The sequence below is a fragment of the Psammomys obesus genome, unplaced genomic scaffold (genome assembly GCF_907164565.1).
Source record: "Psammomys obesus unplaced genomic scaffold, mPsaObe1.curated_primary_1811, whole genome shotgun sequence".
Taxonomy (NCBI): Eukaryota; Metazoa; Chordata; class Mammalia; order Rodentia; family Muridae; genus Psammomys; species Psammomys obesus.
Window position 1 is genome coordinate 1,867,563 of NW_026590511.1, and position 23,010 is coordinate 1,890,572.

At 61.0% G+C, this 23,010-nt stretch overlaps 2 protein-coding genes across 3 annotated transcripts in view; one reads left to right on the forward strand and one right to left on the reverse strand.

Annotated features, from left to right (window-relative positions):
• The window catches only part of Smim24 (small integral membrane protein 24), a 3,069-nt gene extending 2,351 nt beyond the window's left edge, over nt 1-718 (forward strand). Inside the window, exon 4 of the mRNA XM_055607580.1 lies at nt 85-718. Within this exon, the coding sequence (XP_055463555.1) occupies nt 85-211 (127 nt within the window). The 3' untranslated portion in view covers nt 212-718. The remainder of the gene's footprint in view (nt 1-84) is intronic.
• Nucleotides 719-1,356: 638 nt separating this feature from the next.
• Nucleotides 1,357-23,010, reverse strand: part of Nfic (nuclear factor I C) — a 29,976-nt gene continuing 8,322 nt past the window's right edge. Inside the window, exons 3-10 of one of the 2 annotated variants that reach the window (XM_055607765.1) lie at nt 14,913-14,984; nt 13,402-13,476; nt 13,190-13,313; nt 12,641-12,765; nt 10,971-11,096; nt 9,913-10,097; nt 8,540-8,616; nt 1,357-6,205 (exon numbers count right to left, since the gene is read on the reverse strand). In XM_055607765.1, coding sequence (XP_055463740.1) covers nt 8,566-8,616; nt 9,913-10,097; nt 10,971-11,096; nt 12,641-12,765; nt 13,190-13,313; nt 13,402-13,476; nt 14,913-14,984 — 758 coding nt within the window. In that variant the 3' untranslated portion in view covers nt 1,357-6,205; nt 8,540-8,565. The remainder of the gene's footprint in view (nt 6,206-8,539; nt 8,617-9,912; nt 10,098-10,970; nt 11,097-12,640; nt 12,766-13,189; nt 13,314-13,401; nt 13,477-14,912; nt 14,985-23,010) is intronic. The other variant, XM_055607766.1, reaches the window with a different exon arrangement.

A 23,010-nucleotide genomic window follows, 5' to 3' on the forward strand; every position in this document is an offset into this window, starting at 1 on the left:
CCCCCTTAGCCTGTCCTCACAGGGCTTGACAAGGTGGCTCCTAGTGCAGTGGCCATCTCTCACTGTGACACCTGAACTCTACAGTAAAGAGGACAAGAAGAAGCAGAAGAAGCAGAAGGCGGAGAGGAAGGAAGGACAGAGCAATGCTGGCCTGGAACTAGAGGAGAAGGAGTCCTCAGATGATGAGCAAGGAAAGAAAACGGCCTTGTGAAGCCCCCAGCAGCCTGGGGATGCTCTGTCCACGCCCCTCAAGCCACAGCCGCCGCTGGAAGCAGGCCTGTTGTGGCCTGGATCTGAAAACCAGGAGGACAGCTCTGCCTGGCACCCACTGCAGACACCCACCATCGACCTGGTGCCTATACCCACCCAATACCCTCTTTCCCTCTCCATCCTCTCTTGACTCCACCCTGCCCCCTCCAGGCACGCTCCCAGCATCACGTGACTGTCCCCTGTGGCCCTCACCCCAGTACCTCCTAGGAGGCCTTGCACCCTGTGTTTGAATTTGTATCCGTGGCCCACACTTTCTCAGTCAGGGTCTCTCTTCTCTGTCCTGAGGCTGTCCCCATAGTCACCTGGTTCTTTCTGAGGACCTTGTCCAAAGGTCTCCCATTCCTGAGCCCTCCGGGGGAGGTTGTTTTCGGTGGGCAGTTCCAGCAACGGCCACCAGGGGGCGGAGGAACCCTCCAGGACATTCAATTAATAAAGGCTCCTAAAGCTTTTTGTCAGTCCTTTTGTGTGGGCTTAGGCCAGAGCCAGGGCAGGGGTCCGTGGTCACGAGAGGCAGCTGGGCCTGGGCCTGGGCCTGGGCCTAGCTGTGACACAAACGTCTGGGTTGGTTCTCATGTAGGCCGTGGCTGTAGACTCACGTGCCAAAGACAAGCGCGTTCGGACTGTGCAAAGCTGTGTGGTCCTGGGAAGGCCGGCCAGCCTCGCCGAGGTCCCTGTCTCAGCAGTGAGGAGGAGTCAGGGTCCTGGGACGTTGTTCTTCCAGCCTCTCCTGCAGAGCTAGTCGAACCTGAAGGCCACAGGGTTCCTTCTAGGGGGCTGGGTTCCTATTTAAGACTTGCTTTCATTCATGTCCACCCGTGAGCCGAAGATGACCTTGAACTCCTGACCCACCAGCCTCCAGACAGGCTCCAGCCATCATGCCAAGCCTATGGCTCCAGGGCGAGGCCCAAGGCTGGAATTGCTGGCCCCTGAGCCTCCATAGCCCGCCAGCAGCAGAGGTTCGGAGGGCTCCTAGTGGCCCAGTGCCCAGGTCCGAGGGCAAAGGCCCCAGGGCTGGGCACAGCGTCACCCTCCCCGGTCCAACCCAAGCCAATCATGGACACACAGAAAGAAAGACCCAAGAAGAGCTGCAGCTTAAGCTTGTTTAATTTTTATACATTTTTTCTTCCTTTTATTTATTTTTTTTGTCTTTTATTGAATCTTTTATGGACCCCCCCTTCACGTTTTTTTTTTATTTTTTATTTTTTTTTGCATAGGGAGAAACGGAACAGCAGGCAGTCAGTGGTGCTGAGGCGCGTCCACAAAACAAAACAAAAAACCAGAAACCAAAATGAATTTGTAATATATGAGGTTATGAGTGGAGTATGCTGTGGGCGCGGGCGGTGACGAAGCGGGGGGCCTGGGGTGTCCTCCACTCCCCAGCCAGATCCTACTGCTTGGGGGGGCGGGGCAGAGGGTGCCTCAGACTGCGCAAGCGCAGCTATGAAAAGCCGAAGGTCAGAGGTGCATTAACCCAAGAGTAAAATACAAAATGGCTGAATGGAAACAGAAATCTCAAAATAAAAATCCAAAAGATCTTGGCAGGAAAATGAAACGGCCAGCCTTACACCCAGAAAACAAGGAAGGCCAGAGAAGAGAGTGAGGATTGATGAAGAGAAACGTCCACCCACCCCCTGCAACCCTCGAGCACCCTGTCCAGTCCCTCACACCCAATGCTTGTCCCGGCACGGCAGGGAACTCTGGGTGCTCACTCTGGGACCCTCAGACTTACAGGGCTTCGGTTTGAGGGGATATGGCTGCCTGGCTGGGATATGAGGTTTTGAGCGTATCCAGCTGGGTCCTCCAAGCTGGGGTAGTGAGGCAGGGTGCCGGGGGAGGGGTGGTGGTTTGGGGGTGCATCCCTTCCTCCTGCCCAGCGCACCTGCTGGTTCCTGTCTCACTTCCGAGGGGAGCAGGTGTGGGGACTGAGGGGGCAGGGGAGGACCCCAAAACCGCACCATCAGATGAGTGAGGCACTGATCGGGAAATGACTGTTTGGTACCCCGGCTACAGGACCCAGGGGATCAATCGCTGTGGGGCTTCCTCCCTCCTCAGCCCAAGCTGAGTGCGCTGGACGAATGAATGGAGGGGAGAGGACAGCCATTGCCAAGTGGGGTCTGACGCTGGACAAGTTCATAAGGGCAGGGATGGGGAAGTCAGGAGTGGTGGCACACGCCTGTCGTCAGAGCAACTGAGGGAGGGAGGATTGCTGGCCTGGGCTACCTGGGGAGAACTTGTCTCTAAGATATCAAAACACTCGGTAGAGAGTAAGTGGCTGGGCCTCGAACCCAGCACCCCAGGAGAGAAAGGACCACCCAGGGAGGATCCGGCTAGAGGGAGAAAGCTACTGTGTTCAGCACTGCGGGGATTAACTCCAAACTAAATAAGAGTATATGTACATATGGGCACAGCCCCGGCCACACCGCCCCCAAGGCCAGGACATACTGCTGAGGCCTCAGGCGTCTTGTCTTTGGATGGTGGTGAGCTTGACTGGCCAGTTCTCCCCTCTGGGGACCCAGGCCCTGTCTCTGCTGGGGAGCGGTGAGAACCCCAACCTCCTGGCGTCATTCCCACCACCCTGGGAGTTCCTGGTTATCAAGCTCAGGGCCCCAGATATTATCTAGTCTCCACCTGGAAAACAGGGTCACAGGCTAGACCCTGAGCGGCAAGGCCGTGGGGGGCTTCGCCAGGGTGTGATGCCTGTCACGGATGGGTAAGGGATGGAGGCCTGAAGTGGAGATGGGTTTGAAAAAATGTTAGTTTCATATACAGAAAAGAACTTAACCCTGAAATCCCAACGGCCCTCTCCAGCTTCGGGTCATCCATCACTGGACCGGGCCAGCGTGGGGTCCCCGGGTGGGAGATGGAGAATTTCTGAGAAATCGGGGTGGGGAAGGGGATCTGATTGGCTGTTCTCAACCTGCCGCCAGGCATGCCCTGTCCACTGTGCCCACCCCACCCCGTGCTGATGGTGCCTCCTCATCTACTGCCATCCCACTGACTCCCACTTCCGGGGGGGTGGAGGACGCCCCCCCCACTAGGCCTCTGGCAGCGCCCAGCACTCGGAGGGCTGAGTGTGTGTGTCGGGGGAGGGCTGGGGCAGGAAGACGCAGGGGATGGATGGCTTGGAGCCCTGTCTTGGGACTTCTGTCTGCCCCCCTGGCTATTGTCTTTAGCTTTGGTGAAGTTTAAGAGCAGAGTTAACAGAAGACAGAAAGAAACAAAACAACAAAAACCCAAAGGCAACCACAAACAACAAAACCGAAAAGAAAAATTGAAATCACGGACGTTGACACCGGCCGGCTGTGTCCCCAGCCCTGGCCAGGCCTCCCCACAGCTGAGCTCGACCCAGACAGACAGACGGACGGATATTGCATATATTCAGCTTCGTGGGTTGGCTGGAAGACGGAGGAGAGGACTTGGGGAGAGATGGCCCCCCAGGCCGGCCCTGGGGCTGGGAAGCCTGAGAGCCCCTCCCTGGGGGGCCGGGGCTGGGGACTCTAGGGGCTGCGTGGCAGGCAATGAGCACCAGGCAAGTCCCATCCCCCGACTCGGGGGTGGGGGGCAGGGCTGAGGGGTGCGGGGTCACAAGCCATGACCAGTACTTTGACTTCCTTAATAGTGTTTTCCTTTGTATGTTCTGGGTTTGGTTTTGTTTTTTATCTTTTTTTTTTTTTTTCTTTTTCATTTCTTGAAGCAGCGTCTCGCTCTGTAAGGCCAGGCTGGACCTGGAACTAACAGCAATCCTCCTGCCTCAGCCTCCCAAGGGCTGGGATCACAGGCGCGCGCCACCACGCCCAGCCTTTTTTTTTTTTTCTTTTATAAAAAAATCTTTTAAATTTTTTTTCTTTTCTTTTTACAAATAGAAATACCACCTTCTTGGATTTTATTTTTTATTTCATGTAATTGCTTGTCTGTTTGTAACTATGCGTGCAGGGCATGCGTCTGTGTGCGCGGGGATTTAGAAGTTAATACTTGTCCTCGGAGAGCAAGGCACATGTCGTGGTAGAAAGTTCGTGCAAATTCGGAAAGAATGGATTTTTTTTTTTTTTTTTTGGTAAGGATATATATATATATATTTTTTTTTTTGTGTATCCTTTTTTTTTCTTTTTTTTAGTAGAGGCGGTAGGGGGAGCGGGCAGGTGGGGTGGGGTGGACCTGTCATGCACACAGCAGCCCGGGGGGGTGGGGTACGGGGGCTCTCGGGTGCAGGGCCTTAAGCACCATGCAGTTAGGTAAGTGGTTGGTTGTCCTGACCCCTGGGGGACCCGGCTGGCTGGCTTGGGGGGTCAGAGGGGACCGGCCAGGTCCGCACCCACTGGCCTGAGCCCAGCCCCATACCTGGACAGTGGCCTCCGCGATGTCCCCATGGTCCCCCAGCTGGTGGGTCCCTGAGGACGGACGGACGGACAGGGACAGATGGTGGGGTTCCAGGCCTCAGAGGCTGGGGAACAGCAGGTGGGCGGGGCCTAGCCCCAGGCTGCAGGGGGAATGGCTTGCGGCCTCCACGGGGAGGGGACACAGCAGTGCCCGGCATGACGGGGCCAAGATGGGTGGGCGAGGAGGAGGGGCCTTGGTAGGTTCGGTGGCCCTAACCCACCCAATGTCCCCTTCCGGGTCAACCCACTCTAGACAGGGCCCTGGGTGGGTGAGGATGGGGGCCGCGGAGCCGGGGCTGGGCACGGCCCCTGCACCCCATCTTAGTGTTCTCTTTAGGTCGGTGAAGTGCGCATAGCAGACGGGGACCTAGCCACCCTGCCACCCCATCACTCCCAGAGCCATCCCACCTGAGGTCCGAGTGCACTTCCACCAGCCTTCTTGGTCCCTGTGCCGGGCCCCACATCGTCAGGGGGGTCAAAGTGCAAAGGGGGTATCCCCCTGCAGTGGGGCGCCCCAGGGCGGGTCTCCAGGAAGTAAGGCACTGGCAGAAGTGTAGGGGGACAGCGCACGGCCCAGCCTGCTTTCGGGACACCCAGCTCTCCCCCTGGGTCCCGTCTCTCTACCTAGAGGGCGGGCGCGCGGCGATGAGGGGCGGGTCCGCGGGGGTGAGGGTGGCGGCGGGCGGGCGGAGGGGTTAGGCACTTAGATCCGGCACCTCCCGCCTCCAGGGGCCTCGGCGTGGGGTTCCCCGGCTCCTCCACCTCTGTCAAGGTGCTGATGACTTTCCGTGTGCGAGCGGAGGCCGGGAGGGTCGGGAGCTGCGTGGCCTCTCATGCCGGGGTGGGGGTGGGGTCAGATTGCATAGAGAGACGTGTCCTTCCAAAGAGGTCCGCAAGGAGAGGGGGGCCGGAGGGCCGAGGTGGAGGCTGGACGCGGGACCCTCCCAGGGATCCCAAAGTACCTGTGTGGGCGCGTGTGTCCCCAGCAGGGCCAGCGCTGGGCGGCTCCCGCGCGCCTCCTCCGCCCACCGCGCGCGAAGTCCTCGCCAGCACCGCCTCCGGTCTCCTGTCTTTGGCAAACACAGTCGGTGGGGATGGGGACAGCCGGCGGAGGCCCCCGAAGCTGGCGCTGGTGGCTGGCAGCAGGGGTCTGGGGAGAGGCGGCCTGGCTGGGCGGCCCACGCCTTCCGTTCCGTCCATCCGTTGGTGCTGGGTGCGGCTGCCAGGCTGGGCTAGCCTGGGCTGTGGGTGATGGCGGGTCCTCAGGGCGCAGAAGAGCTGCAGGCAGCCGTCCATCAGCAGCAGGTGCCACAGAGACCCGCAGCGCCCAGCTGTTGTCGTCTTAGTTGGGAAGGTTTTTTTTCTCTTTTCCTGTTTGTCTTTTGTCCTTTTCTCCTCCTGTGTGTCTGTCTTTTCCGTCGCGCTGGGAGTCGGCAGGGGGCTTTTCACTCCTTCTAATTTTCCACCAAAAATGCAGGCTAGGGCTGTCACCCCTGGGACTCCACCAGCGACGATGAAGGAGGCGTGGGAGGCGACTGTGGCTACCCCAGGTACCAGGACTGCGTGGTCCGCGGAGATGGGGGGAGAGAGAGAGAAATGGGGTGTCAGGAGCGCTGCCCTTCCCAGCCCCCACAGCACATGGACCCCTGTGTCCCAGACCATTGTGTCAGGTGTGACCCTGGCCTATGGCCTCTGCTGGGCAAAACGGAGATCACACGCTTTCAGAGAGACACTTCATCCTGCGTGACTCTTCATCCTACATGACGTCCGGAGTCAGGACTCCTGTGCGCATGCTCCGTGTGATGTCCGGAACCGGGTGTAAATTAGTTCCCAGTGACGTCAGGGACTCGGTGTAAGGAAGTCCCGTGTGACCACAGAGCACAGAGATGTGACGTCGGACACTTGGGTTGAGTACAAACCAGATTACATCATGCAGGAGCCCTCTGAAGGCAGGACTCGTGTGAGTACAGGGCGGGTGACCACGGGCCCGGGGACTTGGCGTAAGGACACGCCCCGTGAGGGCAGGACTCCTGTGAGTACAGAGCGGGTGACCAGGGGTCCGGGGACTCGGCGTAAGGACACGCCCCGTGAGGGCAGGGCTGGGCGTGAATGTACTGAGTGTGGATGCCGCTGAGGACCCTCTGCCTTGCTGACTGGAGCCCCAGTCCTGGGCCCGAGCACGCAGCATGTGACCCTGGCTCACTATTACAGCAGGCCGGCCAAGAACCTACTGTGTGGTCAGGACAGCTTTCAACTTTTGATTCTCCCACCCTAGTCACCCTAGTGTCCGGATGACGCCTGCGCCACCATGCTGGCTGTGTCTTTTCATACCCCTGCCCTATCAGAGGGCCAAGAAGCTCCTGGCTGGGCTCTGAGGGCGGAGGAGAGCCAGCTTGGAACATTAGGTTCCAGATTCCCTCTCTGTGCCTTCCAGGGCCCGTGGGGTATCAGTGGAGCACTATCTTGGGAGTCCAGGACAGCCTGGTGCCTGGCAGCACAGGCCGGGGGCAGGGTGGCCCTGAGGGGCAGGGTGGCCCTGAGGGGCAGCGCCTCCCTTGCCCCAGCCTCAGCCAAGTTCAAGCTCCTGTGTCCCTTACCTCATGTCTGGTTTCCGCTGGCAACCAGACAGGCTGGGGTGTGACCCTGTCCTGCCCTGCCCTGGACAGGAGCCTCCACCTCCGCCTCCGCCTCCCTGGGGACCCCCAGTCTGCTTGGAGCTGGCAGAGGAGGAGGCCGAGGCAGCAGGAGGCAGCGGGAGCCTCGGCACCTGAGTTATTTGTGTGCTAGGGTATGAGGGGCCTGGGGGGGGGGGGGTCGTGGTCGGTGTGCAGATGGGGGCAGGGAGGGAGTGGGGCTGTGGGAAGGCGAGCCAGGAATAACAATGTAGACAGCCAGGAAGTGCTGACTGGGCAGAACTAGCTGAGGCCCAGAGCTGAGACAGGGGCCTGGAGGAGGGGGGACCCAAGCCACAGCCTCCTGATTTCCCTGCTGGGGGGGGTGCACATCTCATCTTCCCCACAGCCCGCCCTCGGTTCAGGAAGCCCCATCCACTCTCCCTCCCCCTGAGCCTTCTGAGGCTTCCCAGCACACCCTGGGGTGAGGCCTGCATCTCTGGCTTGCCCTGTGTCCCCAAGTGCCAGGCCTGGTCACTGGGTCGCTGTGCTCATCTTCAGCCAGCAATGGTCACAGAAACCCTGACCCAGAGGAGGAGGGGGAGGGAGTCACCACCACCTGCCTCAGTTTGTCAAGAGTGTATTCTGACTCCATGGGAGGGAACAAGGTTGGGGGGCTGAGGGCTGGAGAGGGAGGAGGGGAGCCGAGGCCCATTTCCAGCTTTCTGAGGAGGCTGGACAGTCTACTACGGGGTGACGGCTGGGGGCCTGGTCTCTCTGTCCCGGTCAGGGCTCCCTGGCCACCAACAGGAACCTGGACCACTGTGGAGGGTCTCAAGGCAGCCACCTCGCAACAGAGGACAGAGGTGACCACCGCCGTGCAACCACAGGCAGCTTGTCTGCCCTCTCTGAGCCTCGCACCCTAGCCTTCCCTCTCTTCGGCCTGCTCTCTGGGGAGGGGCGGTGGGGTGCGGAGCGGGGGAGTCCCTGGCACTGTGTGACCCTGGGCTGGCTGCCTCTGCTCTCTGAGCCCCACATCCCCAACTAGACAAACCCGGCCGTGGGCTCTCTAACAGGTGAGAGCCAGGCGAATGGAGGGCAGGGACAGGGCGGAGGAGGACCTCACACCCCCAGGGTGGGCTCAAGGCCCGGGTCGGGAGCGAGAGGCTGGCTTCCCTCGGGTCTCTGCCCAGGCTGTGGCCAGCAGGCCTGCTGTCCCTGACCCCCCGGGCCGGCCCCCTGCCCCACCCCCCGCCCCCCAGCCGGCCTCTCGGCCCCTACCTGTCCTGCAAGAGGCTCCCTCCGTCCTAATCCCACAGAGGGACTGTTTGCAGGGGACGTGCCGGGCGGAGAGCAGGCTGTGGGGAGGAGAGAGACCAGAGCCCGTTAGCACCAGGGCACGGGCCCAGAGAGGGTGTCTGCTGCCCGGGAGTCACACAGCCTTCCCTTCGCACCCGGCCGCAGTGGCCACTTGGCTGCAGCCCTCACTGTCCCCACCCCCCCCGGAGGTGAATCTGGCTACCCCGAGAGCCTGCGTCCTGGGGGACCTGGGGATCCCAGCTGGGGTTCTTAGGTGGTAAGGTAGGTGGGGCATCGGCCTTGGGCTGAGACATCAAATAAAATATTAATAACCAAAGGCCGGTTGTGAATAATTCAGGACGTTCCAGCCACGGCCGGGCTGGCAGCGTCCCGCGCAGCGCAGGCTGCCATCAATTATTAAGGATGTTTTATTTATTGATCCCTCTCATGGAGACTTCGGGGCAGGGCAGCGTCTGCACAGATCTATTTATCATCCTGCTGGCTTTGGGAACTCTTTTCTGAGGCTCTGTCTCTCTCTGTAGCCCAGACTGCACTTGGACCTGCAGCCAGACTCCTGCCTCCGTCCCCTGAGGCGACAACCCTGTGCCTGTATGTCCCATTCTCTACCTATCTTGGGCTCAGCCATGGCATCTTGTCTGGGGGCGAAACACCTCAACACTGGGGAGGGGAGAACAGCAAGGGGCCTCTTGCCCCAGTAGCGGAGACTGCATCTACAAAGCGCCTGCTGTGTGCCAGCCAGAACCTCCGCCTGACCGCGCCCCCAGCCCCTCGCTGGGGAACTCTAGACTGACTAAGCAACTGGTAGAAAGACGGAGGCACAGAGAGGGAGAGGCGACTGCCTGAGGTCAGGCAGGTGGAAGGCAAAACCACTGCTGGGTGGAGCTGCTGGCGTTCAGCTGTTGGGAATTTCAGGGTCTTGGGAGCTGCAGACCTCACGGTCAGTTGTGTTTTGGGACACGCCAGGACATGGGTCTGGCCTCGGGAAGGGGGCCTACGGGGGACCTGGTTAGAGTTGAAATCTCAGGTTGTCACCTCAAGCCACCTGGGCTCCGAGTCCATTCCCGGTGGCGACACCTCACACCAAACACCTCTCCCCCAAATTCTCCCAAAGAGCGAAACCCCAGCACCCTGAGTCCCACTTGCTTTTTCGTCTCTCGATTGCGGGTCTCCGCATACAGCACGCCTCCTGCCTCCGCTTCCCAAATGCTCCGAATCTCAGACACGTTTTGTGTTTGGCACAAATAAACACTGGCACCTTTTGGGGGTCTGGTCGGCGCATGTCTCCCCAGGCCCCGTCACCCTGCCTTTGCACAGGCCCTCAAGGCCTCACTCACCGGTCCAGGCTGCTGGGTGGCCGGGTCACAGGCCAGGGACACCAGATCCTTGAGCGGGTCCTGGGGGTTGAGATGTGGCGGGTACCGGATGGCCGTGTGTGGGAAGTAGGTGGAGGCTGTCTGCGGCAGGATGGATGTGGCGGGGAAGTGCAGGGCAGAGGATGGGTGAGGACTCCGCGTGATCCCTGTGGACACACACACGTGCGCATCAGAGGGACTGGGGTGTGCAGCTGCCGTCCCCAAACTCTCATGATGTTGAGTCTGGGTCAAACTTCAGGCAATCCTCCTGCCTCAGTGTCTAAAGGGTGGTCCCTAATAGAGCAGACGGCGAGTGAGTGCAGCCCTGTACCTCAAAGGCTCTTCCCACAAAGAGCCAGGTAGTGAAAACGTGAAGAAAGACACAAAAAAGGAAACGGAAGGGCCTGAGTGCAGCAGGCAGAGAGGTCCCCAGCACTCAGGAGGCAGAACTGCCTACACAGTGAGGTGCTCCGGGCTAAAACTAAACGTCTACTTTTACAATCTGCCTCAGTGGCACACCATCATGCTGGGACCATGGTGACACCCTTCCAGGCCTCCAGCAATCCCCTTCCTGTCTCTGGAGTCCCACCTCATGATTTACATGACTTGGGGGCTCGGGGCTTGGTATCAATAAAACTTTATACGTATGAGGCCAGGTGTGATGGCGCACGCCTCTGATCCCAGCACTCGGGGAGGCAGAGGTAGGCAGACGGTGGTCAGGGTGAGTTCGAGGCCAGCCTGGTCTACAAAGCGAGTCCGGGACAGCTGAGGCTACACAGAGAAACCCTGTCTCCAAAACAGAACAAAACAAAAACCCTAAATACAATGAGCACCTGAAGGGCACCGGGCAGCTCCTGCGGCCCAGCCAGGTCCCGGTATACCGAGAGAAAAGGCTCCCTACAGTTTGCCTCACTGAAGGACAGGCCCATCACACCATAGGATTTTTTTTCCTGACGACAGCAGTAGGAGCAGGTCAGGAAGCTGAACCTGGCAGCCCTCCGGTGGCAGTCACGCCTCAGCCTCACCACTGTGACACTCACCGCTGTGCACCGCGATGACGGGCCTGTGGTGCTGCGTGAAGCTGGAGAGCCGGGGGGAATCCTGGGGGGACGGGCTGTTGAATGGGGATTTGTCCATCTCTGTCTTCTTCACGGGGGACGAGATGCCTGTGGGGGAGGGGCATCGAGTGATGTCACCCCCCACACACACACACACACAGGGTAAGTGGAAATGTGGCAGGTGAGGGGCATTCAGAAACTCCTCCAGTGGCTCAGGAGAGAGCATGGCGGAGAGGTAGGTAGCCATCGGCAGGAGTGAGGCCCTGAAATGTGTCATGAGGGCAGGGTCCCCTCTATTCTCAGAGACCTCTTGTCCCCTAGGGATCCTAGTCCTGGGGCTGACCACAGGGGACAAGTGCTTGTGCCCTGCCCCACTGGCTCAGACTCCTAACTCTTGGCAATCCTCTTGCCTTGGCTGTCCAAACGCTGGGGTACCTTCTACATCTGCTGATCCCACACTCAGATCAGCAATCCCATGTCACGGCTTGGGGGGGGGCGATGGGAAGGACAGACAGCGGTGGACACCTGTCTCCCTTGGAGGTGACCCAGGACGAGGACTGGCAGGCATAAGGAAGCAGCACCCAGTGTGACCGCAGGGGCCCCACAGGCTCTCGGCATGGGAGTAGCTGAGCCTCTCCTCCCCCCGGAGGCCTCAGCTGTGCTTTCCCTCCTGACCCCTCCAGTCATACATCTTACCCAGCATCCTCCGGGGCAGCATCAGCTCAGCCCCCTTCCTGTCTAGACTGGTCCCCAATTACTGGCTCATTAAGGCCACTAAGCTGATCAGCGCCGCCTGTCTGTCCCTAGCCTCGGCAGCATTAACTGCCAGTGCCAGGCCAGGTCCCTGGAGCCCTCACCACACCCCCCATGCCCAGCCAGGCCTCAGTTTCCCCTGCCTGCCAGCTACAACATGGCCTGTGGAGAACTCTGGGACGCCGCTGGGGTCGCTAAGTGGGACCGGCAGGGGCGGAGCTGGGGTTTGCCTGCAACGCAACCCTGTTTCACCCGCAATGATTCTACAAAAATGGCCATCTCGGCACTGCAAGTGAGGAAACGGGGGCTTCAGTGGATGGCATGGCTGTTGGTTCACAAGTCTTGAAGTGCTAGCCCACTCTTAGGTTGCTTAGCCACCTGTGATGTCATCATTGGTCGCTGTCGCCAGGGGCTTGGCATAAAAGGGCCCCTGTCTCCTCTCTCTCTCTCATTCACTCTACCTGCCTCAGTTTGCCTCCTGCCACCCCTCCCTCTCTCTCTTTCCCTCCTTCTCTCTCTCCACCTCGATCCAATAAATCTTTCATATCAGATGTGTTATATGTGACCTCTGTGGGCCTCAGGAGCTGCACAGGTCCGGCTCCTGATGCTGAGCACTCCAAGGTGGATCTAAGAACTAAAGAGCTGTGGGAACTCCTTATTTCCGGACTTGACTGCATGATGCTTGCATAGACTCCCAGGAGATCCTGCGACTCGGGCCAGTTTATAGCACCTGAACAGCTCCAGCCGGGATATCCAGTCTAAGGTAAGGTAGCAAATGGGGGACTACAACTCCCAGGAGGCCCTGCAACATTAGCCTGGCTCTGCCCGGGTGCCCACGTAGAGCCTGCCGGGATTTGTAGTTCTCTTTGTGCCTCGGCTCCCTGCCCGCCAGGCCCTACCTCCTTCCATGTCCTCTGTCCAGTTGCGGCTGCTACTTGTGGGCGAGCTGGGCGAGGTGTAGTAGTCGCCGCCAGGGCTCGTGTCCACGTCGTCCTCCATCGAGCCCGACTTATGCCGCTTGCTCCTAAACGGAGGGGGTGGAGTGGGATTACAGTATGGTTACTATGGAGTCGGGGTGGCACTTTCGGTTTGTAGGGACAGTTATGAGACATAGTGGGAACTGCAGCCAGGCAACCACACTTTCCCTGAGACACCAGGGGCAGAGGCGAGGGCACCCCAGTGTCTTCCTGAGGTGTCATGCAGGAACATGGCAACACCACGTGATCAGCTCCCTGTCCACAGATCTCCAGAGGAATTTGTTGACTTGAGGTTGGCCTACCTGGCCTAAGGGCACTGGGACTAGGGTCTTGAAGGGTCAATAGGAATTATCAGTCTGCTTGTAAAGTAAAAACAGGTGCTGAAGAGAGAACAGCGCCTTGGCTAATGTGAGAAGGGGAGGGGATGGCAGGGGAGGGCACGGAGACCCATCAGGGTCACCTGGCGCCTACCCGCTGGAGGAGGTGCTGGGTAGCGTCCTTCTCATGCCTGCGCTGGCCGGGTTCAGGTCGTAGGCCAGGTGGCCTTGCAGCTCGCCCAGGGAGAAGTTGGGTCCGGTTCCGCTTACCACGGGTGCTGGAGGGGATGATGGACCAGGTGAGGGGGTGTGTCCCACGGGACCACCCCTACCCTGGAGGGGGGCGCTGAGGGGAGAGACACTCACTCCGGGACACCTGGATCAGCTCCGTGACGCTGAACACGCCCGACGTGACAAAGCTCTCCTGGAAGTCGGTGGTGTCTGGAAGGAGCGCAGGGTCAGAGATCAGAGGGTCCAGCCCCGTGACGCCCCACAAGGGAGGGCCATGTGACTCGGACGCTCGCCTATCTGTCACATGGATGCTCCGGACTGGAGCTCAGGTTCCCACGCTGGCGGGAACCGCTTTGCCAGGTGGGACATGGTGGGGGCGAGCACAGTGGAGTACCACACAGCCACGAAGACAGGTTTGTGGGCTCCTTCGCCAGTGGAGACGTGCTTTGACGTAAGACTCTGGAACTACGTGGCAGGCTTCATTGCAAGTATCTGGACAGTACAAAGACCCAGGGGCGCGAACACATGCCCTGAGGGCCGAGCTAACAGCATGCAGCACTAGGGCAGAGCATCAATGGGACCGGCCCCCAGGGGGCAGTACAGCCCACGCACACTGCCAAGGCCTGCGTGGCTCGAGGCTGGCCCTGCTGAGTGGCCCCCTAGTTTCCTGCTGACCCAGATGGTGGCTGGAGCCCCTGCTCCCCCCGAAAGGGGGATTTCCTGTTTGTACAGCGCCCACCAGGCCCATATCCGGAGGCAGGGCAATCCTAAGGGCTGCGATCCTCCCTTGGGGCCCCACCTTCCTTCGCCATCTGGCTGGGAGGGAGGAGGCAGGAAGAGGCCGGGAGGACCTGGGGTCACCGACCGGGTCATGAGCCTCGTGGCACAGCTGGGCTTCGTAGTTCAGGCCTGTGGCTCTCCCTCCCCGCCCAGGAAGCCGCTTCTCTGTCACTTCCCGCCCTCCCTGGCACAACCTGTGAGGGCAACAAATGCCCTTGAGGTAAACAAACCGCTGCCCAATTACTAGGGCGATGTGTGCGAAGGAACCAAGGGAAACAGCACCATTCCCCTCACTGGGATATTCTAGGCAGAGGCTCCACACCTGACCACGCCCCCAGCCCCTCTAGGTGGGGCTTCAACCTAACCACGCCCCCAGCCCCTCACTTCGGGACTCTAGGCGGGGCTCCACCGTGACCACGCCCCCAGCCCTTCATTGGGCCACCCTAGGCTGGGCTTCAGCTAGGACCCACGCCTCTAGCTCCTCACTGGGGAATTCTATGGGGGGCTCCACCCTGACCACGCCCCCAGACCCTCACTGGGATAGTCCAGACGGAGTGCGGGAGGGGGGAAATCCACCCTTGGCCACGCCCCCAGCCCCCTCACTGTGGAGACTCTAGGCGGGGCTCCACCCTGACCACGCCCCCAGCCCCTCACTGAGCCACCCTAGGCGGGGCTTCAGCTATGACCCACGCCTCCAGCCCCTCACTGGCGAACTCTAGGCGGGGCTCCACTGTGACCACGCCCCCAGACCCGCACTGGCATATTCCAGACGGGGGCAGGGGATCCACCCTTGGCCACGTCCCCAGACCTCACGGCTTAGATATTACAGAAGCCATAAGCCTCCTGTGTCAGTTCTTCAGACTCACCCAGCGTGATGGGTTTACTGTCCTCCTGGTCAGAGCCCACTCCCGTCCGGGGGCTGCTACTCTGCTCTGCATCTGTGAAGAGAGGTGGGGACGGTTCGTGACACCTCTGGGACCTCGGTGATGGACTCGGGTTCAGAGCCTAGCTCTGCCACTTCTGTGGTTTGGGCAAGTGACTTGACCTCTCTGGAGTCAGCTGTGAAAGAATGATGCTGTCTAACCGTGTACAGACGGGGAAACCGAGGACAGAAGAGAGATCCGGGCTGGAGAGATGGCTCAGAGGTTAAGAACACTCGCTGTTCTTCCAAACGTCCTGAGTTCAAGTCCCAGCAAACACATGGTGGCTCACAACTATCTATAGTGAGATCTGGTGTGCAGGCAGAATGTTGTATAAATAATAAATAAATCTGAGAGAGAGAGAGAGAGAGGGGGGGGGGAAGGGAGATCCTGGAGACCTCTGGTCCTCTTTCCTCACTGCCCCCCACCTCTGTGTGTCTCCTGCCAGGAAGGGCCGCACTTAGCCAAGGCTGGCCAGGAAGACCTTAAACTCCTGCTTCCACCAGCAAGTGCTGAGGTGACGGGTGCTGCTGGGCCTTCCTGAGACAGGCCTCAGGGCCCTGGTGTCACATGTCGCCCTGGCTCCGCCCCTGCACTTTCATTCTCTCTGTCTTCCTACACAGGGTTTCTCTGTGTAGCCCTGGCTGTCCTAGAACTCACTTTGTAGACCTGGCTGGCCTTGAGCTCAAAGACCTACCTGCCTCTGTCTCCCAGAGTGCTGGGATTACAGGAGCCTTTTTTAAAATAAAAAAATTTCTCCCTGGCAGACGCTGAGATCAGGAGTGGGGAAGGGGTGCCGTCTGCTCCTGGGCCTCAGTTTCCCCATGCAGGGCAGAGGGCATTAGCAGGACCACCCGGCTTGAGGCTTCTGGGAAGGTCTTAGCTCCTGGGCTCCTGCATTCAGCCTGATAGAGGGGATGCTGCCTAACGCCCCACTGACCCTGAAGCCCATGGTCACTGCAGCAAGTGTGGCCTAGAGATCAGGGGTCAAGCAGTGACAGGTCCATTCGTGGAAATTCTTGAATATTGCAGGTGAGAGCCACGGATGCTGGGAAAATATGCCACCCCTGGCCACGCCCCCAGCCCCTCACTGGAGGATGAGGTGGGGACAGTCCTGTGAGGTGCGGTTTGCCGGGTCAGCTGTGGCCCCTCACCTCCCCAGGTCCACGTTACTCATGCACAGCCCACGAGGTCGCCTCTGAAATCCCAGTTTGTTCACACAGAGCTCGGCCGCCACCATCTCCCTCCCCAGTGGATGACTCCACCTGCTTCCCAAAAGCGCGTTAACACTGGCTGGGAACCGTGGGGAGGACACAGGAGACCTGGGAAGACGAGGGGACCGGAGTGGGCGGCGGTGACGATAGAGGGCCATTTGGGGACTCCGCAGCGGGAGCTCATCTTTCACTGCTTCATGTCTCAAAGTCTCTGGGACCATCATGTTACGCTGATGGCCACGGCCACAGCAGGTACGTGAGGGATGGCCGTGTGACCCATGCACGCACCCCACTCCTGCCTGCGCTGGCCCCTAAAAGCTAAAAATGGGGATCAAAGGTGCACTCCATTGCACACCAGTAAGACAGGACGGGGCCGGGAGCAGGATGGCAGCCTGGAGCCCCAGAGGCCTGCAGAGGCCTCAGCGGGAATCCTCCGGCCTCCTCCCGCAGGCCTCCTCCCGTGCAGAGGGGCTGGTTCCAGCTCGGGCTCCGTCTGCCCCGGCCTGCCCTGCGCACGGTGCTCCCTTGTTCCCAGCGTGATGTGGCGCAGGCTCCGGAAGCTTGGAAATCCCCCTCATCCTCCCACGCACATCCGGTTCGGTTCCAACACGCTCCGTCCGGATTCTCCGCCCCGCCCTGGGTTGGTTTCTCTGTGAGTCTGGCCTCGGGAGTCCGTTCATCAGCACACCTCTGAAGTATGTCTGCTGTATACACACGGGCCTCGTTGGAGGCGCCCAGAACCAGATGCCGGTCAACCACGAGGTTCGCAGCCGAACCGTGGCTTTCATCCCAGCCGATCTGCAGGAGTCACAGGGCTAGGCTGAAGGTGGACTTCCCTGACAACGCCACAGGCTGCCACCCTCCACCCACCCACAAAAGCAACCGCAACTTTGTGACTTCAGGAAAAGCACTTGACAGACAGCGCTTGAAACTCCCGCCATCCTCTGTGGCAGAAATAAAAGCTGGGACGGCCAGATGGACACAGCAGACACGCGGGGAGCCCTGGGGATGGGGAGGCCGCGGGCGAGGCGGGGCTGACCTCCCTGTCTGGCCCGTGCTTTCCAGCTCCAGCCGGCCTGGGCCGGCGCCAACCGCTCCTCCAGGCCAAGTCCTCCCACGAGTCCTCCCGGCCACTGCCAACCTGGCCCATCCCCACTGGGTACTCCATGGCCAGAGCCCTGGCTGGTGGCCGAGCCCAAGGACCCCGAGGGGACACTCGGGCCTGGTCACCCCGGTGCACGTGGCCAGAGGGGCCCAGGGAGGCGCAGGGCTGGTGGACAGGCCACATGGCCGGTGACATCACCGACTGGGCGGCCATTTCCTCGGGGTTCCAGATGCTTCCGTGGCTGGGCGGCCATTTTGTGGCTGGGGAAGGCCAGCTGGTGGGACGCAGTGCCAGCGCCTCCCCAAGTGGGGGTGACCAGGAAAGGGACCGTGGCACAGGCCACACTGGCCTATCTAGCAGCCTCTGGGGATAAACAGTAGGCGCCGAGCTGGGGCACCGGGCCAGGTTGGCCATGGAGCGGGTTGGCCACGTGGGGAATGGGACCAGGTGGACACGGCTGGGGACAGAACCAGGTGGCCGTGTCAGGGAATGGGACCAGGTGGCTGTGGTGGGCTGTCCTGGGCCTCACCCACAGCCTGGCAGTGACACCGCAGCCCTGTCACCCAGTGGCTGTGAGACTCGAGGTTAAAAATACCAGACGGACCCTGGTCCTTTCCAAAGTCAAATGTGTCACCCGCCAGCCGGGAGGAGCCGAAAATAACCCGTGTTTACACTCAGCGGATTCCTGGCTTCCCCGGCCCCCCCCCCCCTTCCCGGCCGGTCCCAGGGATCCATCTGTGGCCGAGGGGGAAAGGGCCAGGGCAAGGCCCTGGGACACCCAAAGCCACTGCGGGGGGGGGGGGGGCCCCAGGGGTCCCTTCCGCCTCACCTCCCCTGTCATGTCCCCAAGGCACGCAGGGGTCACAGGTCAGCAGCCTGTGTGCTGTGTGGCTCCTCGCCAGCTCTGCGGTCCCCGAACTGGCTACAGGCTCAGGATGACCCCTTCCTGTCTGTGCCCTGGCTTCCCACGCCTTCGCCCTTCTTCCTCGCCCTCTGCACACAGCAGGCGCTCAGTAGGTGCACACACACAGCAGGCGCTGCAGATGCTTGACTAGAAAGAATGCCATTGCCTGGCCCATGGAGGGTGTGTGGTGCCTGGACGCGGTTCCAGGCCTCACACAAACGCTCCCAGGACAAGGAAACCCGAGGTCGGGGCCACCAACCGAGAATGACAGGAGGGAAAGGGGTGGAGCCAGACGCGGCCCGCCCACCCTGCTCTCCAGTGTCCGCCAGGGAGGGCACCTCTGGGGCCTGGATGGATGACGTGGAGGTTCCCAAGCCGCCCCCACAGCACCCCCCCCGGACTCCTGATGGGGGCTCTTTGGTCCAGCTCAAAGCCCTTGTGCAGTTCCGGGGTTTGGCTCGGCCTCAGGTTAAGGTCTCCGGGGCTGCTGGTTTTCCTCGGGCCTCAGTTTCCCCAGCTGTCCGAGACGCTGTCACCCTTTACCACAGGGGCCTTTTTGCATGAACCGAACACGGAGCTCAGCCTCCCCCCCAACAATCCGGCCTGGGGCGTCCTGGTTCAAGTGTGAACCCCCTTTCCCTCAGGGCAGGGTCGGCGGGGATTCACCGGACCCCCACCCCGGCATCCTCCACGACAGCCACCAGAGGGCGCCGGTGAGCGCGGAGCCCCCCCAGCTACTGTCCTGCAGCCCCTCCCCCTCCTGTACCCCTTCATCCTGCCGCTTGACACAGGTGGGTTATGGGGGCAGTGTTGACCCTGAAACTCCCTGGCTCACATGAAGGTCAGAGGACACCCACAGGGCTCCCCCAGGCTACTTGCCAGGGACCCACCTTCCCCTGCGCCTGGCCTTGGGCGGGAGATTGGGATTTGAACTCAAGCCCTCGTGCTTGCATGCAGTCACCTCCCGCCCTGCTCTCACTCCTTCCTATGCTCCACCCTCTAGGTCAGCAGGGCCTGTCACACAGTAGGTGCCTAATGATGCTCCCCCCTTCCACAGGCAGCCTGGTGAGGCCGTCGTCTGTTACAGATGGGGAAACTGAGGCTGGGAGGGAGACCTGTCCTCGTCATTGGAGGTGGCATAGTGGGACACGGAGGAGGGCTGGGGGGAGGGTACAGCGCAGGGACACGGCTCCTTTAAGCCCCTCCCCCACCCGGCCGGCGCCTTATGTAATTGGGCGGTTGTCCTTGCATAACCCAGTTACATAAGGAAGCCGGGAACGGGCGGCTCCATCCGGCGGGGACCAGTCCCCACACTGCAGGCCCCTGCACCCCAGCCCTGGGTCAGCTGCGCCGACCCCTCCGGCTCCCACCTGGGGCCCCCACCCCCCCCAATTCCCTGCCACGCCCACGCGGCAGCCGGGAAAAGTGACCCATTTCCAGTCCGGCACGGAAAGGGTCATGTTCTCATTACTCAGGAAGGGAGCCGGTGCCAGAGAGGGCGAGCGCGCTGGCTGAGGGTGCACAGCGCTGACTCGCAGGGTGGGCCCCTCGGGGCACGGTGACTGTCCGCCACCGCCCTGTGCCCGCCGCCATCCCTCTCCCAGCAGGGCCTGGTATGCAGTAGGCACTCGATAAATGCAACCCTGTGCTCACATCTGGTGACCTTTTAGGCCTGGGTTCTGCATTCCACTGAGGGGCTGTTTCATTGTTCTGTCTGGTTCTCTGTGAAAAGGGGAAACTGAGGCGCAAAGGAATGGAAGCCTCTTCCCGCCACCCCACAGTGCAGGCCAACACGGACGGAAACAGCAGGTGTCCTATTACTGCACGGAACCTGGGCCTCCGAACAGCCTCCGGCGTCGGGGTCCTCACTGTACCCCACCCGGGAGCCCCGCCGTGTCTGCGGTGGGGGCTGGGTACGCTGCGCCTCTGGGCTTCCATCCTGACGCTGGCTCTTTAAGGCAGTCTGCGGCTTGGGTCTGTCCCAGAGTGACCCCAGGGGAGGGTGTGGCCGAGAACAAGGGGCCCATTCAGCTCTGGGCTGTGCGGGGGGGGGGGGGGGCCGGGCGGGGGGGGGGGGGGGGGGGGGGGGGGGGGGGGGGACCCTGGCGGAGGGACCGGGAGGGGCGTGTTAGGACAGACTGACACCTGGAGTCAGACATGAAGCGTAGTCCCCCTGGCCTCTGGGAACCCCTACTTCTGACCCCCAAGCCCCAAACTTCTTGAATCATCTGAAACCCCCTCCCCTAGCGGAAAAATCCTTCAGGCCCCAGGAGGTGAGGAGTTTCCCAACTGGTCCTGTCCTGGAGCGTGGGTTCGAATTCTGCTGTGTGGGTTCAGGTTGATGCTGCGCTTCTCTGGGCCCTGGTTCCCAACCTCAGCCCTCAGGTCTCAGTGATATAAACACTTTACAGGAAGGTAACTCCCTGCCTCAGGCCTTGGGGGAGGGGGTCCTCAGAACACAGAAGGCCACAGTCTTTCTAGAACCTTATGCCAGCAGAGGCAGAACTTGACCTGTGCAGGTCCCGACATTCACAGGAACATCTGCAAGCTGAGTCCTTGTCTCAAGAACCTAGTGCAGTGACATGCTGAGGCAGGGGAGTGAGGAGTCTGAGGCCTACTCAGTTTAGTAGCCTCTCTGAGGCCAGCCTGGGCTACAGAAGCCCCTGTCCGTAAACCCAAACAAAGCCGGAGGGAAGGGCATTGCCTCAGTGTCCCCATCGAGTCACAGCTCCCCACGTCTCCAAGGGTCCTGTCCATCATCTTTCCGAAGTCCCACCCACCTGCCACTTCCGGCCCACGCAGGGTTAATGGCTGCGGGGCAGCTGTCTGGGGGCAGATGTCCCAAGCTGCCCCCAGCAGGTCCCAGGCGAAAGGCCAGGGCACCAACTGTGGCAGGCACAGGTGTGGGGGTACCGTCCGCCGCTGAGCCCCAGAACGCGGGGGCGGGGTGACTCCGCCCCCACAGTCTGAGACACCACAGGGCCATGTGTGGCCGTGGAGCCTGCTAAGCCATGGCGGGATGAAGAGCAGACTGTGGGCCTTTAAGGATTTAAGGTTTAAGGATGCATAGAATGTGGTATTTGGGGGCGCTGAGTCTCACTCCGTAGCCCCGGCCTGACGTCTCGGTGCCAGGGGGACCGGCAGGTTGTGCCTTGATGGACTTCCCCGCCCCCCAGCTTCAATATGTTCCCTAGGCTCTCAGCTGAGGTGTCACAGCTCAGCCGATGGCAAGAGGTGGGGGACCCACTAGGGGAGGGACACACTGGCCCACGGTGGCTGTCGTGGCCTTGTCAAAGGAGGAGCCCTGCCTACAATCCCCCACAGAGGAGCGGCATGGGGTCGAGGTCAAGGGAGGAGCCCTCTTTCTAGAGCACCCCAGGGAGGAGATGGGTAGGGGCGTGGTCGGAGTGGACCCCTCCCATAATCCCCAGTGAGGAGCTGCCTGGGGGCGTGGTCGAGGGAGGAGCCCCGCCTAGAACCCCAGTGAGGGGCTGGGGGGCGTGGCCAGGGGTCGAGCCCCGCCTGGAATCCCCCTCGAAGAAGGGGTGAATCCTTCCTGGCCCCAAGCCCGCCTCCCGCCATCTCAGCGCCCCAGCGCCCCTCTCCTGGCACCCGCGCCCACACTGCCGCCCTGGGTCCTGCTGTGGCCGCCATCCTGTCCCCGTGGCCATTGGCGGGAAGCGAGTCCGGCCATGACGAGCACATGGGCACCATCTGGGCTGGCAGCTGCCGGCCTGGGCGGGCCTGGCACCCCTCCCCCCCTGGCATGGCGCCCGCCCGCGCTTCGGGTTCGCAGGCTGCCAGCGGGGGGCAGGGCGGGCTGGGCGGGCTGGCAGCGCCTCTCCTGTGGCCCAGCTTTCCCAGACTCCTTCCAGAAGGCAGGGCCAGCCAGGAGCCCGACACCACTCCTCCCGCGCTGGCCCCCACCCACAACTCTCCGCGTCCCAGGGCTCCCTGCAGGCTCCCTCTCTAGGGCTCCGGGCTCCTGCGACCCCGGGACGTTTGCCCTAGCTGACTTCTTCCCGGGCTCCCTGCTCCCCCCGCTTCTTCTTTTGAGACAAGGTCAGCTTTGAAGTCAGCGAGTAGCCGAGGCTGGCCCTGAACTCCCCAGTGCTGCCATGACCACAGGCGGTACTTGTGTGAGGACTGAGCCCAGGGCCCACAGACCCTCACTAATGTAAACTGTTGCCACGTCAGACCCCCAACACTGACCCTGTGCCCCCCAAGCTCTGCCACCCTCGTGTTAGGGGAGCCTGGAAACCCATGCGGCAGGAGGGCCAGGCGGGGAGTGGGGGGTTGTCTCTCCGGAACTCACAGGGAAGCACAGGTGGGCGGGCTGACCTCTCTACCACGGCAGGTGCCAGGAGGGGGAGGGGAGGCGGTGGTGGCCCTGGCAAGGCCTTGTCTCTCCCTTGGCTGTGACAACCCAGGCAGCTCTCCTCTTTGACCCTCTGTCACACTGGCTTCTGCGCTGCAGGCCGCTGCCCAGACTCCAGGAGAGTGGCTGGGGATGGGCATGGTGGCCCAAGTCTTTGGTCCCAGCACAGGGGAGTTGAGGCAGGCGGCCAGACCTGGCCTACAGGGCAACCCAAGGCCTCCAAAAACTGTCTGACAAAATGGAGATGGAAACTGGGGTTTTGGAGCATGTTCAGGAGTTTTGCTTGGGGGAAAAGCATTCTGGGAAATGGAACACAGTGGGCAAAGTCTGAAGCCTGTCACTGATGGTGGCCATCCCTCTGTTGCTGTGTTTGTCGTTCTCTTCTTTCTCTCCTTCTCTTTCTTTCTTTCTTTCTTTCTTTCTTTCTTTCTTTCTTTCTTTCT